This window comes from Dermacentor variabilis, chromosome 1 (assembly GCF_050947875.1).
Source record: "Dermacentor variabilis isolate Ectoservices chromosome 1, ASM5094787v1, whole genome shotgun sequence".
Classification (NCBI taxonomy): Eukaryota; Metazoa; Arthropoda; class Arachnida; order Ixodida; family Ixodidae; genus Dermacentor; species Dermacentor variabilis.
The window spans coordinates 202,676,550-202,693,525 of NC_134568.1; the positions used below are offsets into that span (position 1 = coordinate 202,676,550).

The 16,976-nt window shown below is 44.5% G+C and overlaps 1 protein-coding gene across 1 annotated transcript; it reads right to left on the reverse strand.

Moving 5' to 3' along the window:
* Window positions 1–2,841: 2,841 nt before the first annotated feature.
* On the reverse strand, window positions 2,842–6,019 carry LOC142558170 (adult-specific rigid cuticular protein 15.7-like). Its single transcript, XM_075670359.1, has 3 exons — window positions 6,011–6,019; window positions 5,244–5,333; window positions 2,842–3,180 (listed from the first exon to the last, which is right to left on the reverse strand). The coding sequence occupies exons 1-3, from the start codon at window positions 6,017–6,019 to the stop codon at window positions 2,842–2,844; spliced, it is 438 nt and encodes a 145-aa protein (XP_075526474.1).
* Between the last annotated feature and the right edge of the window lie 10,957 nt (window positions 6,020–16,976).

The following is a 16,976-nucleotide window of genomic DNA, read 5'->3' on the forward strand; positions in this document are numbered from 1 at the left end:
TTAAGTTCTAACCTCCCTGTCTTTCCTCCCCTTTATCTCCTCCTCCTTTGATTTAAGTGAGAAGCAGCGTGCATGGCTCGGGCAACGATGTCGTATTTTTTTTATTATGATGCTTTGCCTTCATCGTGCATCTTATTTGTGTGTTTGCACGGTTCATGTAACATATTCTTCGTGTTCTGTAATAACGCCAACCGTAGTGTCTTTTCTTCCTCCTCCGACACAACGCAATATTCCCTCAGTTCTGTACACACACATGCACACTCACCTATATATATATATATATATATATATATATATATATATATATATATATATATATATATATATATATATATATATATATATATATATATATATATATATATATATATATATAGGTGCATGTGTCTAGCAGCCTTCCGGCACGGTCAATTTTCCTATTTCTATTGTTTTTGCTAAGCTGAATGGCAGAGTTCTACGGAGTTGTTAGTGAGCCAGCGCGCGCTGTAATAACAGTGGGAATCAAAAGTTTTCACCGTGGGATGTGTTTCTAATTCAGTACTCCGGCTTCAGCGCGTATGATTGCACCATTGCTCAGCAGTTAATTGTGAGTGCCGAAAGTTATCCGCTGAACGTTGTTTCCTGGTGGAAGTCTATTGTCGGCAAGCGCTCTTATTTAATGCCCCTGCGACTTCAGTAGAGCGACTTTTCAAGTGCGTGCTGAGCACCGTCCTCGCCAGCCAATTTACCATTAGGGTGAGGCTCCTTTCTTGGTATGGCCTTGGAGCTCGCGTTGAATAAGGCGCTATAGGAGAGCATCATGTAGGAATCAGGAAGAAAGGTAAAGGTTGCGTAAACCTGCAAGCTTTTATCGTCTATGGCCGAAGGTCCGAAAAAGTTGTTCAGGCTGATGCACCACAGTTTTCTGTCAGCATGAATGAATGGTATCCCATCTAACGTTAGCCAAGCTGTTGTGAGAAAAAAAGGAAGAAATTAACACGGTACAAGATACGGGTGAAGAGTTACGGTGTTCGGTCATCTGAACAGTGAAGAACGAACATCGTACATATTATGATCGCGTCTTGTATCGTGTATTTTTCTTAATTTTTTTGGTATCACAACAGCTTTGGGGGGGGGGGGGGGGGCTAACGTTAGCTGGAACAACCGATATATCAAGATGTGGGTTAATAATAACACTAACTAACCTACTAGAGAATACAGCACATTATTGGTGGCAATTAATTGCGGTCCTCACGTGCCCCTCCCTCACTCTGCCCCACTACACGGGCGCACTTTTTTTCCTGCAGATGTGGTTAGTGGTAAAGGGAACAGGTATGCATCTTGACGCAAATTTCGAGGCGTATTTCTCGATAATGGCGCTAGGCAAATAACTTCTAGCAAATGGGTAAGCTCGATTGTGGTCTAGCTGCTTACTCTCCCTCTTTTCCTCTTTATATTCAGCCGTTCCTTTACCGGCAACCGTTCCCTCACAGCAAACCGGACGCTCGTCTGGTTAACGTCCCTGCACTTCGTATTCTTACTTTCTCTCTCGATCTCTTCTGCTTATATTAAAAAGAAAAGAAAGAAATACGTTAGATTGCTAGGACCATTCTTAAACACAAATTATCAGCCGTAGCATTGCATTTTCAAATTCCTTGAAGAAAAATAATGAAAGAGAGTTCGCATATAGAAGGAACATTTATTTACACATAGCGTTAATCACAGGAATAAAGGAACAAAAGCTTTCGGGGGATTGTCAATAAAAGTTTCGTCGTACCAAGAGATGTTATGCGCAGTTAATATTTAGGAACGAATACACATCGCCATAATAAAATGGCCGAGACTGGCACCATTAAAGAAAACGAGACGTTGAAAGTAAGCATCAATGCAAGCAGCAACAAGACTAGAGACAACACGGGGACGAAGAAGAGCCTCAGCAGCGATCAGCAACGGGAGTCACGGAAGATGACGTACAATCACGATGCACAGCAGGTACGGAGAGAAGTCAGCTTGAAAGAGCAGACTCGGCAGAACTCTGCATCAGTAGAAAAAAGCAGAGGAAATAAAGGGCGGCTCCGTTAGAACTGGATCATGAAACATCGTGCTGTCTTACCCACGCTTCAAAGAAGCAAAATGCTCTATTAATTGTTCGTTGTAATTTTATTTCACTCAGCTGGAAAAAAATTCTTTACTTTGCGTCACGTCTAGCATACTAGAAAATACACTTTCAGCGTGTCTATATATGTAGACCACCGACAGCCAAGAGCGTTCGCCGAAATGTTTCTTGCTTTTAGCAAGGGTCTAAGTCAGAGGCAATAAATGTGCTTTTATACCTCTTGTGATTTGCTCATCCAACTCGAGCCTGTCAGTTGTAGTAGAACGTCCTAAAATAGAAGAAGAAAAAGACTGCGTGCCAGACGGCACAGTTTGATTACTGGTCAAGGAATGAGCTTTCTGGATGGCACAAACTATTTGGCATGCCTTATCGCTGCAGTGAGCTTCCCATCCCACAAAATGTTCATGCACACACGCCACCTATAAGTTATTTCTTTACCGTGTGCTGGTATGCCACGAGAAGTGCATAATTTGTGTTCCCTCGAGATTATCCGAGCAAGACACGTTAGAGCAGCGATTTATAAAAGCCTCCCAGAACAACCTTCCAGCACCCCCCGCCCCCAACCCCCAACGTTACCCTAAAAGGAAACCTACCGTACCGCTACAATAACGTTCATTGGCGTAGTGTCTTTTGTTAGTTTTCTTAACTTTCAGCGCCACACGCGTGCTGTACATTTCAGTTACGTACATGGATACGCACTAGCGCAAGCGTAGATGAAATGTGTGTAGACGATTCAGGCAAGCGACTCAGCCGTAGAAGCCGCCATAGCCTCCGTAGCCTCCGTAGCCACCAGCAAACGGGAAGTATCCTCCTCCGAATCCAGCCGAAGGCACTACGGGTCCCTTGGCGGACACGTAGGGCGCGGCGGCGGGCAGGCTTGTCTTGGTGCCGGGCTCATTGGTGCGCACCACGGCGCGGAAGCCGAGTTTGTCGGCCACGTAATCGACGCGACGGGCGCGGCCATCGATGTCGGCGAGGCTGTAGCTGCCCACTACGGGTCCATATGCCGCGCCGGTCTCGTAGCGGCTATTCCTGGCGCCCAGGCCGTTCACCACGTTGTAGCCGAAGCTGTAGCGCCCGAAGTCCTGCGATCACATGCGCGTGGTCACACGTTAGCCTCTCTGCAGTAGTAGTCGCTCGCGTCCTCGCCACGCTAACAATGCTTTGCATAACCTTCAGAGCGGATCATGCGGCGTCATGCAGTTTGCGAAGGTGTGGGCCGATTTATTACCATTATTATTTATTGCGATGAAGGCTTGCCTTAAAGCATAACGTTTGGTGTGTATTATATGTGTGCTGCAAGGACATTTTCACTCGTTTTAGACGGTGTGTTTACAATTATTCTCGTAATAAGTTCTCCCCACGCAAACTGGCCGTAAACGTCATTCGGCTGTATAAAATACCCCATTAGCTCTAAGCTCTATGACAGGATTACTTTCCTTTAATAAAACAATTGAGCAATATATGAGTGAAATTAGAAGAAATCAAAACGGTAATTATCCAACTTAACCCACTCTTATATTCCTGTAGTATTCAAAACGAAGCACAAAAGTTGGAATCGTGGGAACTTCAACCTACAGATTTATGACTTTAGTGATAAGCATTCATGCGCTCACCTAGAATCGCAGTATTGCCACTAAAGAAGCAATGCGTGCACAGGAGTACCTGGGATTGCTGTGAATTTTGTATGCAACTCTAGTTTTCAAAATCTATGCACGTACGGCACTCAGGACAGCCAAGATACTTCTCATATTAAGAGGCCTACTGACACAGCTACACCTTGAGTTTGACGTCGCAGATGTCGATCTGTGAACGAACCTAGCGAAGAAGAGGCGAAAAAGAAAAAAGCTTACGGTAAACCACAATACTAGCATATTAATTGCTATTGTTACTCTAATAGCGTGTTACTTGCGGAAGAGAATCTTTGCGGGCCACTAAAGTGAAAGGATGAATTCTTAGAATAAAGCATAGATATATCTTTTTAGAATAAGAAGTTTGGTGCACTGAGAGAGGTCGGCAGTATAAAACAGGTATCACCAAGCTTTCGAGAAAGCTCATGCCATTATATTTCAGTGACTACCGGGCCACTGAGGAATTACCGGCAACGACAGGTCAGGTGAAGCTCGCTTGGATCACCAGCGATATTAGTGCGTACAAATGCTGTCGTCGAGAACCGATGCAGCGCTGAAGCTTTATTCACTTGCTCATATAACGTTACACTTCTGGACTGGAATTCGCAAGATTTTGTTGACTCGCGATTGTATTTACTCGACCCTGATTCGACTTGGCCTGGCATATGAAATGGCTCTAAAGTTGTGAAACAACTTTAGAGTCTAGTTGTGGTTGGGCGTCGCATTCCCGAACAATTACTCATTCCTAATCGAAATAGCCAACAGCGCCGCATGCCACTCTTGGGGACGGCATGAGACCCCGCAGCGCATTCTGTGCCACTGACAAACTTACGACTTCGAACGACATGTTCTGCGCATGAGCCTTAGCCGCTTAGACGACAGACCGTCCTCGGGAACTAAGATATTGGGACCTTGGCTGCAGACCCTCTAGTATGCACAAGGCCACCAATGCGCTAAGGCGCTTCTTGGGGCAACAAGACCAGACGAGCCCTTGTAACTGTATACGTAAGTGAACACTCATCTGTAGGTGTGCGCAAAGTCACTCTCCTTCTCCTTTCTTATCTTTTGTTTGCCCTTTCCCCACGTGTAGAACAGACAACCGGCAGTGACCTTGGCTAACCTCCTTGCCTTTCGTTCTTATGTGGATATATACCTCTTTTTACACCATGTCCCATTTCGCATTAGGGAACGTTGACTATAGCAGTGAAGGTAAGAGCAGGCACAATAGTTCTGTGGGTATTGCACAGTTGCGAGCTGCCGCTCTACATAGGCTATGAGCACTACTTTTTTTCTCAAGTAACCTCTTTAAATTGTAGAGAAAATGCGAGAGAACATAGGAAATGCGGTATACAAACCCGGCCTGAAGCTTTCCCGCCTTAGTCCCCAGATATTTCATGCACAAGTCCTACCTTCCATATACCACTACATGTACCTCGGGTTGCGTTCATGATACTTATTTAACCATTAGGTATTGTCGCGAGAGATTGTTTATAAAGACGCCGTGGACGTGAGCTTACATCTTGCTTCCGATGTGTTGTACTAAAACCTCCGTGTGGGGCTATGGCTCCGGCTGCAGCCATTGCTGCTAGGCTCAGGATGGTTGCCACCTGCAGGAAGTATTGGTGCAAAATATCAACCCATTTAGCCAGTCCTCACATTACGCGCTTTATGACGATGATAGCTCAGCCAACAGTAATGGGTCAGACAGTAAATAACCTTGGGATGTGGCTATGTAACTGTTTGTCGGCTAACAAAAGAACCTAAATTTGTTAAACCATCAACGTCTCTAATTATCAGTGGTCCATCTGTAAACGACGTAGCACTTCAGAGAGGACAAAATGCCAATAATACGTCTCTATGCGCGGTTCGTTCTTCGGAAATTATGTTTGTTTCTTAAGTCAACTAGCGCGGACTGATGGATAGCGATTTCGGCATTGCCAGGTCTCGGCACATTGCTCATCCATTGAAGGTGCAAGCATCACTGAGAGGCCATCAACGCGCCATCGCGAATACGGGAGATAAATATTGTTTGCACATCTGTCACACATGACTGACTGGCTTTGCTTGTGCGCAGTACGCGCCGCTGTGACACAGCAGCGAGTACTCTCCTTTGAGACAGGATATGAGCGACAAAAAGATGCAAGTCTGACGTTATGCGTTTCAGGGCCCTCGTTTCGGCTCGCACGTACACACACAAGCAGGCAACACTCGTTCTATTCTTTGCAATGCAGTCCTGGCATGGAGCGATTTTATTAATTAAAGTAGGTTCTGCGGTTTTACATACCAAATCCATGATATGATTCTGAGGCACACCGTAGTGGGGGACTCAAATAATTTTGTCTAACTGGGGTTCTTTAACGTATAACCCAATGCATAGTACACAGGCGCGTTTCCATTTCGCCCCCACCGAAATGTGGCCGCGGCGGCCAGGATTTGATTCCACGCCCTCGGGCTTGGCAACGCAACACCAAAGCCACTACGCCACCGTTCTGGATTTCATTCATATTCCATTACAAATCGATTATTTCTGCCCTATTAGCGCTTAGCTTGAACGAAGCCTCGCTTTCGTACTACAATGAAATGTAACTAATATTCATTCTGGGAAATAGCCGTGGCCGCGTTGCTTGCACGTTAACCGCGCGCGCTAATATTTAACATTTCTGGCCAGTATATTCACTGTTTAGACTGCTGTTTTTGGACAACCCAAATTATTTAATACTAGAACACTGAACTCGGGAAAACGTTTGATGATACAGAGCGGAAAACGAACGCTATCGTCGTCTCTGTGGTTCAGTGGCTGTGGAGGGCCACTGCTGAGCGCCACGCCGCGGCTTCCTCGCCGCATTCCGATAGGGCTGGTATGAAGCTTTCGACGCACATTAAAGAAAAAAAAACCTTCGTGGTCGTAATTAGGCCGGAACCCTGGATAACCATTGTGTTTCTTTGGGAAGTTTTAAATCAATCAAGGAATGAACGAATGAATGAATTACAACAGGCACTGAAGTGTTTCTGACCGCACAGTCTATATTTCGTTCTTAACAACGCCATGTTCGTTAAATGTATGCCAACAAAACAGGGGCTACATAAGCTGGCTTTATGATATCTGATATTGCGAAAGCATGTGATGACAGCATGTCTAGTCATTGTTCTTCGAGCTGACCAGCCGTCGCGGTAATAAATTTTCCCTACAGCATGTCTTACCGATGCTTTTGCATCCATAGGTCTGAGACTGACGGCCCCGTCTCTGAAAGCGTCGCACTGAGAACAGGCATGCAGATTATTCTTACGCGGTTGAAAATAGTTGGCATTGTCGACTACGAAAAAAAAAATCGTAGATGCGGAAAGTTTAGCTACATAACTGGACGGTCGTTTAAAATAGATCTATTTTTCAAGAACCACCAGATTCTATATCTTTGGTCCATAGTTTAATTCAGTAGGGCAAGTACAGCAGCGCTCGTAGGATTTGCTGGTATGCCTTACGTTCTGAACGAATGAGGGAAACCGAGAGGCCCGATGAAATATATTTTTGAAGCGACGATCGCATGAAGCCAACAGACTTTCTTTAGTTCATTGTCTGTTGGCTTCATGTGGTTATTTGTTGAATGTACTTCCCAAAGAAGTTCGCAAACCTTCTTTCCGTTTTACTCGCGCAGACACGTAACCAGGACACTATGACGGCTAAATTCCACCAATTTTGTTCTTTAATTTTCTGTCTTAGCCAGCATGTTGTTTGCGATTGTATCGCTACTTTCTGATATCTTCGCTCAACTGCTTCCGAGATTATGCACGGCACACCACTGCTTGAAGATACACCACAGCTTGAGTATTTCGTCAGTCTAGTGCCTGGATATCATATATTAGCCTCAGTATGACCGAGGTACAAGAGTCAGGGCACTGGAATTAACTCACGATTTCTCTTATGCGTTTGTGAGTACTAACACGATCGTGATTTGTGCGCATATCTTGCAGAATATGCGCACACTTTTGCGTTTCATTTCCCATTAAATTGGTAAAGAAAAAAAACCCCCTCAAATTATGTTTCAGATTTTTACCTTCTGTTCGTGGTCAACAAACATTAGTGCTCGTCACGGATGGTTGAAAAAACGTTTTAAACGCTCAACAACTTCATTCTTCATACTGAGCACGACGCATGTGAAATAAACCACAAAGCACTGTGTGATACCATAATAATCAGATTCACTTATCACTCTAAGAAAGCGAGCTTCACCCGCTTAGGCTTCGCTTCAGTTCCATTGAGTCGTTGAGGTCATAGAGGGGAACAACAGCAGAGCCTTCAGCAAAGGTGTTGCATTTTTTTTTGAAAACTTGAAAAATTACCAAGATGCTACTATGGAGAAGAACCGATATGATGTCGCTCGATTCAATTTTGAAGTAGCGCCAGAATTTAGTTCTATCTGTCAGTGCCATTACAGTGCTTCAAGCTTTTTGAATGCTTCAACACACGGGCTAGAAGTAAGCACTGTGATGGTGCTATCCTCGGATCTTCGGCTCTATATTGGCACCAACAGCCAAGCTATCTACACTGTCTTTACTCCGCGCATGCGTTTCGTGTTTGGATACAGTGGCTAAAGGCTTCCATCGTGATAACGAGCAAATGAAATCCCTTAATCCTGTAAACGTTCAAAGCACCATAAACAGGAATCTAGACTACGCGATTGTCTCTCCTTCACAAAGCGCAACAGCGCATTGTCTCTGCAAATCACAGAAGGACAACGGGCTTACCTTTGCGATCATGTCTCTTCGTAGGTGCTGTTATTCCCAAGTGACACGCTGTTTGCTCGCGCTGGCCTTATATACTTGGGCAACACGGCCGGTAACTCTGCGGACATCCTTTTTTCTTTGTTTCCAATGACCTTAGACATAAGCAGGGGCGGGGGCGGGCGCTAGCTTTTTCGCCCCAGAATCGCCAGCTCCGCGCCACCTTTGCATGACGCGCGGCATCGTTGAGTCAAATTTGAGCGACCATAACCGGGAGACAGGTTATGTCGCTGAACAACGAAGTATGGAGTGGAATAGGTTCGCTTCGCCTTTCCAGCGTGTTTTGCGGGCAATTTGCGACCGGGGTGCGGCCTTATTACCCACCAGAGTTTCGTTCGCGCTTTGGTGGACTTTGTGCCACGTGCTCACTGCGCGCCTCGGTCACATGCTGCCTTCGTGCCGTCTTTTTGCCCTCTTTTTTTTTCAGCATTCTTTCTCCGAAAATATTTAACGCAAAAGAAACACGCGAGCAAAATCGTTACAAAGCACCACTCCATTTGCGCAACCGTGAGCAGTAAATTCGACCTTCGTTCCACCTTTTACTTGCAAGGTTGAGGGCCAGCTTTAGCCCGGCCTTCCCTGAGGGTGCCAGTGAACCTTGCGATCACTCTTATCGCACGGGGCTAATGTATGTTCTACATAGACCGGACAGAAACCTCCAGGTAAAAGACTCAGCGGATTTTCTTCGGTATATAGATCCATGCGCATTCTTTTCCTGTAAATACTTACAAGAAAACTGAGAGATGATGTCGGAAAGCGAGGACGAATTTTATTGTGCTTTTCTATGAAACCTTGACTCTACAGCGTCTCCTCATGCCTGCGTGGCTGGAGGAAATTTATTTGCAGTAGTATGAATTCTGGAATTAATTATATAGGTCAGTACTAGAGTGTTCGTCGTACCACTGCTGTTTCATAATCCTAAGGAAACGGGAACGAACAAAATAATGGGAGATTTCAGAAGGAGCAAGATACCATGGACGACAAGATCAGCCTCAGCAGAGTCGGTAAGCTCATTCTACGAAACCCAAGCTAAACGATGGACAATGTTTAGTGTTCATCCCACTCCTGCGATAGCCACATTGACGCTGCAGTATAAATGAATAAATAAATAAATAAATAAATAAATAAATAAATAAATAAATAAATAAATAAATAAATAAATAAATAAATCTTGTGCGAATTCTCCTCAGTACAGGAGGATGTAGACAGCTGTGTAACCTACACTACTTCGTCAACGCGGTGAGTAAATGCACTCTGCGTAGACATGAATGGCCCTATGGCCATCATGATCTAGATTCAGGGCTCCTGTAAATTCCGTCGTTTCGGCGCAGTAGGCGATGTTTGGTTCCCGACTGACTAGAGCAGTGTGGCCAGTCGGTCCAAGCACCGCGTAAGTGGTCTCTGCTGATCGCGATGTTTACGCGGCACATCTGTGAATATGTGAAAAGCGTGGTTCGACGTTGTACGACAGGCTTTGGCGGTATCAATATTCATCAGCGAGCATCCCAGCATTGTCGAAGGGTAATCCTTCAAGGCTCACGCGGGTACTCTTTACGGGCAAGTCGAAATAGTCAGTCCCGTAAAGTGCGAGTTACGTCGAAGTAAAAACGTAACTTTATTATGCAAACAGACTCCAATGACATTTAAATACCAATTAAGCGGATAATTTTGTTTTTTTATTATACAGAAAACAAAACAATGCGGTGACGCTTGCTGCCATAACAGAGGTCAAGTACTTCAAGTGAACGAGAAATAATTCGGCGTGGCATGCAAAAAATATCCTGTGGTACTGGTATCGATATAGTTTTACAGTGAAGCTGTTGGCCTCTCGGTGGTCGGCATTTTTCGTGTCCGTCTGTGTACAAAAATTATCATTGTCAGCGATGGCTTCTATCCCCCTAAGCAAGCAATAATGCAATGGCTCATTCCCTTCGTAAAGCACAGGCCATGAGCACACAGCAAAGTGAAAAGAACAGTGCATGCATTTATTGGAGTCACGCATACAACGTACAGAAGTGTACGTTTCAATAAAAAACAAGCTCGAAACAAGTATCCGAACCATCATTAATGCATAGCATAGCTTCCCCAACAGTTGTAGTGTTGGTTTGTCAGCAGCTTCGCTGGATATCCACTTTTGCAGGGGCGGGATGGCGAGTCAGTTTTTCTTAATGAGGGTTCCGCATTGGGTTCTGAACAGCGGGAGACAGTAGTTCCTCTGTTTACATTGGAATCGAGATTAACCGAGATTTCGGTCAAGTAAAACAGTGCCTAGTATGTCAGTTGGTCATATGATTCCTATATGAGTACATACTCAGGATAATGGCTTTTTTTTTTTACTTTTTAGCTTTGGTTAAACGAAACTACCGGAAACTCTTGTGCGCTCGCTACGAGATCCAAATTTACCTTATCGCATGGAAATCCCAAACCAACGAAGCGCTAGTTTTCATGCCGTACACCATGTTAAAAGAATAGGAAAAAACACCCATGTATAATAAAAATTGGACAACGCCGCATTGAAGACGCTATAGCATAACCTCAAAAATATTTTGATATGAACTAATGTGCGCGTACATTCTTTTATGCAGAATCAACTTAAATATGCGACAGAGAGCTCCTCATATTGTTAACTCGTGTCAAGTTAACAGAGCTTCCTACAATTACAACAGTCAATATATCCATAATGCTAGTCGTCCCACATAAACAAAAATTTTTTTGAAAAAAAAGAAGCTTCTGTATTTACATTTAGAACGCTGCTCAAGCAAAAAAAATAATTTGTAGTTTCTGTAATTCAGCAATTATGGTTTTATTGTGGGCGTTCGCACAAGTTCATAGGCGTGCAGTGAGCGACGCTTGCAGTGACGAAAATCAATTTTATCTCGTTAGGTTCAGCCTCTCAAACTGCGCAGCTGATTTTATTATGACACCGTCGTATTGGAGTGTTCCGGATTAATTTTTACTACCCGAGGTTCTTTACCGTGAACCTAAAGTACAGTACACGAGCAGCTTTGCATTCTATCCTCGTCTAAATGGGGACACTGCGGCCGCGGTTCAGAACGCCTCATCGAGCCCGAAAAAAGAGAAATCTTCGACGCAGCAACTGCTTCATCACCCACGACTATGACATTAATTTACTAGAGAGCCAGAGAGCTCCTATCGATCAATCCTAGAGAGTCGCAGAGTATAGTGGAGCGCTGACTGATCGACCCACCCACCGCCCAAAAGCCCTTAGAGGGATAAAGTTTATGCTACTACGCAAGCACACTAAATTTTAAAAAAGACGTACAGGAACTTTACATTTTAAGGTCATTTCAAATGCCACGCTGTTGACAATTAGGATAGCTCGTTGCTTGGCTGTTGCCTTTATAATGACTGAAACAAGATCTAACTGGTTTACACAGCTTATCGCAAGTTATCACACTTACCACAAAGTAACCTTAACATGAGAGAGAGAAACGAAGCGGGAGAGGTAGGGATAAGCGAAAGTGAACACGGTACAGCAAGACTATGTCAATGAAACATTTTCGAAAAATTTAATAATGCTTTGTGCAAACAAAAGCAAGCATAAGGTTTTATGAAGCTATACATACAAACTCAATAAATCGTGTCTACTTAAAATTGGGGAGTCTGAAAGTGCGGAAGTCTGTGCATACATTTCGTACACCACAACATGCAGTACTATATCATACCGAGAGGATGTTGCGTACACTACCAATAAGGTGAAGTAACGATATTTTTTATCTAAACAAACATTTATTTCTTTAATATCGCATGATTTATAATTATCTGTTAAATATAATTTCAAATATTTACTTTTTTATAATTTTTCACTTTCCATTATTACATTATTCGACGGGCAATGCCCTAGTCAACCATTGTACAACCACTGGCTTTTTCGCCATTCGCCCGTAGTGGGGAAAGTGAAGGCACACAGTTATTTGAGCAACAAGCAGGGAAAGTAAAAGGAAAATTATTCGACGATAGTGATACTCCCTAATGCAAAATTTGAGCGCAGCTCTATACGGGTTTTCCTTTCGCGATATATTACAGAGTTTTAGAATATGGGCCCCAATAGTTTGGGGCCCCAAAGAGCTTTGCGGGTGTTATCGTTGGGGCACGCAGGAGTGAAGAGTTTTAGAATAGGGTTTTGCGTTTGCGGATAGCGTCTTGCGCTGACAGCGCCACTACGGCGTCAAAGAAAAGCTATTACAAATAATTAAATCAACTATACCATTTTAAGATAGGAATAGTAATTTTGACTTCCGTGTATTCACGTTGAATTACAATTTAGAGGTTATTCTGTAAGCAGCAAACAATTAGTTGCGCTTAGTTTCGAGCAAACCAACTTTACGTGCCTTTACCAGCCAAGCTTAGCCGTGTTAGGCCTACGAGCCATAAAATCCACAATCGAATTCGGAAGCAGCGGCGTCTAATGAATCAATCTTCATAACACACGCTAGTTGAGAGAAAGCGATAACCGCAGTTACTTCTCCTAGCTTGCGAACTTCACGCATTAGCACGAATCGAACCCAGTTTGGTGCTAGGTTAGAGCCGTGGCTTCGATGGGTGCCGCCATGTTTGCTGACGCAAAGCTTTTGCGGCCGCTATTTGGGCTCCCGCTAAATCGGTGAAATAGCGTTCCCAACGCAAAACCCAAACGCAGTTCGCGTCTCGCGCATGCGCAGTGGCTTCGACGCTATTTCTTTGGGGCCCCAAAACGTTTGGGGCCCCTATTCTAAAGCTCTCTATTGACTGGCGCGGACAATGTTTCGTGCGGCACATTGGAAACGGAGCGCAGTGTGTCGCGACTGCCTCGCTAATCGGGAGATCGCGAGAGGCAGCACGTGGATGACGCGTGGGCACGATTCACAGCAGTCGGCGCATTAACAGCGACCGATTAACAGCAGCCGCCGCTCACGCAGCGCTTTGTTTCCATATGTGGTATCAGTGAACGCGCTCGCTGCATGCCATCGGTGAACAGACGACGGCGCGCTGTTCTGGCGCCATCTCGCAGCGGTCGTCGCTGCAGAGCTTGTTTTGCGCGGCACTACGATTTTCTTGTGACACTTTCGCCATACCCTCCTATGGTTGCTTAGTGGCTATGGTGTTCGGCTGCTGGAACACGGCGAGTCTTTAGTCTAAATGTCTGTGCGGACATCTCGCAGACCTCTTGTGGCCAGGTTAGGTTAGCGACTTGACTTGTCGTCATACAGCAGAGTACGCATAGTTGAGACGTCAATGCGGTATCGAGTCGACGCTACCCTACGATTTTCTGGGAACATAAATATTGACCATACATTAGATACCCTTCTGCACCGTTTATGACCAGACGTGACCTATAAGCCTCGCTTTTTGCATCGAATAAGAAAGAAGACAACCTACAACTGCACCTACATACTGTGACACTCCAGACACTTCTGTGGAGCACTTGCTCATATACTGCCTACAATATGATCAACAGGGAGTCCATTTTTGTACAGTTGAGCTACTTGGACAGACGTGAATATTTTATTACGGAGAGCCATCTGTATAAACGTGAACTCGATTGGAGTATGAATCATGCAGTAGATGTATAGCAGCTTGATTCAGGGCACAAGTGGGCAAGTCGGACTTCTTTCCAACTCCTGGAATGGAAAGCCGCACTTGTGGCTGCCGGAGACACCACCAGCTCTACTGGTGCTGTAGTCTTTCCGTCGATGTCAATCTGCAAGAAGTTCAAGATCAGCCATGTCGCAACATCGACAGGATCCGAACTTTCCGCTCTCCGTAGAGCAGTGTTATATGTGCAGTAACAACCGCCAAATCAGCTCTGCGTTACAGCCCTCAAGAACAATTGGTAGCAGAGGTACGATTACTCTACCATTAAGTGGTGGACGGAGGCCACGACATTGTATTTTAGTGGCTATCCGGGCACTGCAAAATTACTGGCAATGAAAGTGCCAACAAAGCTGCCCGTGAGGCTTATGATGTGTGTGAAAGCACCCCGATACCATTGTCGAGAACGGATGCAGCGCGGCAGTTCAGCGGTCTTGCCCATGTTATTACTGTAAGGAAATGGAACACACCGGAGTTCACCAACCAGCGCCTATATGTTATTGACCCGCATATGACGTTGCAAATTTTACTGGGTATAACCGATGGGAAGAAACGCTACTGGGCCGCTTGCCAGTAGGAGTTTCTTTCAAAAACGCCTGCTCATTCCTAATTGGAATGGCGGACAGTCCCAATTGCAACCGATGTGGTGTCGAAGAAACGACCAAACATCTTCTGTGTGACTGCCCTACATACGAAGACGATAGGAGTGCCTTTCGAACAGCTTTGGGGCACTTAGACGACCGTCCTTTCACAGAGGAGGAGGTCTTGGGCCCGTGGCTTCGTGCGTCTGCTATGTGCAAGGCGACAAAGGCGCTGGTGCGCTTCTTGAAATGCATCAGCCTGTATGACCGCCTTCTCCTCTTTCAATCCCCTTTCCCGATTTTCCAGTGCAGGGTAGGCTACCAGGCTCAGCCTGGTTAACCTCCCTGCCTTTCCCTTATGACTTATCTCTCTCTCTCTCTCTTTTTCATTACGAAAATACTTGGTCCATGGTGGTGCCCTACATAACAGAAATGTGCCTTGACAGCCCTAAGGGATTTTCTTGTAGACAGCAATCTGATTAATATGATTTGAACTGAAGACTTTTATGAACTATATTGAATCACGTCTTTGATGCCAGGACAATCTGAAAAATGACATTCATGTATTATATGTCTAGTGGTGATTTTATTGCACAGTGTGCATGAACTCTTACTTAACGCGGGTGCATATGGTTATGCTTATGGGTCGCTTTTCCTTGTGTTACTTCTTTTTGATAGTTTCCAATTATTTTTTAGACTTATTATGTCCGTGTGTTTGTGACATGTGTGTGCATATTCCTCAACTGTGTATTGGAATTCCGCAATCTCATGTAGCCTTCCAGCACATGCGGCTCGTTCCCCACAAAATGAGAGCAATATTCAGCCCGGCAGCCTGCTGCCGTTATAGTTACGATGAACCTATCAAGAGTGGCACGACTGCCTGGGAACTTGCACAACCTGTCGTACGCAGATGTCACCAGCGCAATTCTGCTCGACAATGCATGTCTGATAGATGTCAGATAACATTAAATGTGGTTGTGGCGCAAGGAAATCTAAGCGGAAAGAAGAAGGGAGAGAAAAAGCACCAATTGGCAACTGAATTTGTTAAATTGAAGCACCCATAAGTTATTCAAACAGGATTGACATGCGCAAACTCATCAAGTGCACTAAACATGTAAAAAAACAATGCTATCTCCGTGTGGACCGATAAGACATATCTCCAGGAATAAAAATCATCATGGAGAATCTAAACATTGGTATTCGTTATTGTGCAGTGAGACGGGGACACTGATAGAAACACCATATTTCTTTATATACGAAGCTTCCAGCAATTCACGTTCCAACGGCCACGTGTGGCGCGCTGGTCGGGCACATCTCGCCAGCTGAAAAAAGCTTCTTCGGTGCCTGTTGCAGCAGGATGCGACTGTAAGCTGCTAGGTGTGCCCCTGTGCGTGCCTGGCTCGTGCTCCTCGAGTGAGCGCGAAGCCCCGGGGAGGTATTCTGTAAGAGTCCACCTAGTGGACTGTCCATTTCGGCTGTTCCTGATTGGCTAGGGCCGTTCGTCTCCTCCTCGCTCGTACAGCTGCATCCAATCAGCAGCGGCCGAAATGGACGTCCACTAGGTGGACTCTTACAGAATACCACCCCCGTTCCGCTATGTTCGATTCCTTTTTTTTCCTCGTCTGGTAAATTTTAAACTGGTCAACTAGTTTGTCTAGCTACCACGGTACTGAGCGCAGAGGAATAATCTTTGTCTGGCATTAAGAATGTCAATTAAGAAGAAGCTTTAGCTCGAGTGCTCCTATCTAAATACATGTAAAAGGAGAATTCGTTTTTCTCGGCAACCACTGCACCAAATTTGACGACGTTTGTTGCATTTAAAAGAAAAACTTAAAATCTAGTGACTGTTGCTTTCGAATTTTTGAGGTAGGCCGTCAATGTTATATTAAATATTGGCAAAAATTGATAATTTTCAAAAAAAAAACGAAACTATCACATTTACAACTCTGTAACTCAACAACGAAAGAGGGTAATACAATTCTGTGAATTGCATCTAATAGTACATCTAAAGCGGACAAAATTGATATGTTACACATGGTTGACATACTGAATTTGTCCGCTTTGAATTATCTCATGGATGCCGTTTACAGAACTGCGATATCTCTTCTTGATGCTGAGCTATGAATTTGTAAACTTCGTGCTTCTATTTTTCTCAAATGGTCGAATATTTGAAAATCTTTTTAACAAAATCCACGCCCTAAATCGAAATTCCGCTTCCAACAGTCACTAGAACATAACTTTTTCTCTCAAATTCAAGAAATTTGATTAAAATCTGTCCAGGGGTTATCTCAGAAAAAC

Bases quoted from the DNA above. Each gene is read 5' to 3' on its own strand.
- LOC142558170 (XM_075670359.1), bottom strand. The intron at 3,181-5,243 runs GTAAGCTCACGT...ATGTGATCGCAG, and splicing joins CAACACATCGGAAGCAAGAT to GACTTCGGGCGCTACAGCTT.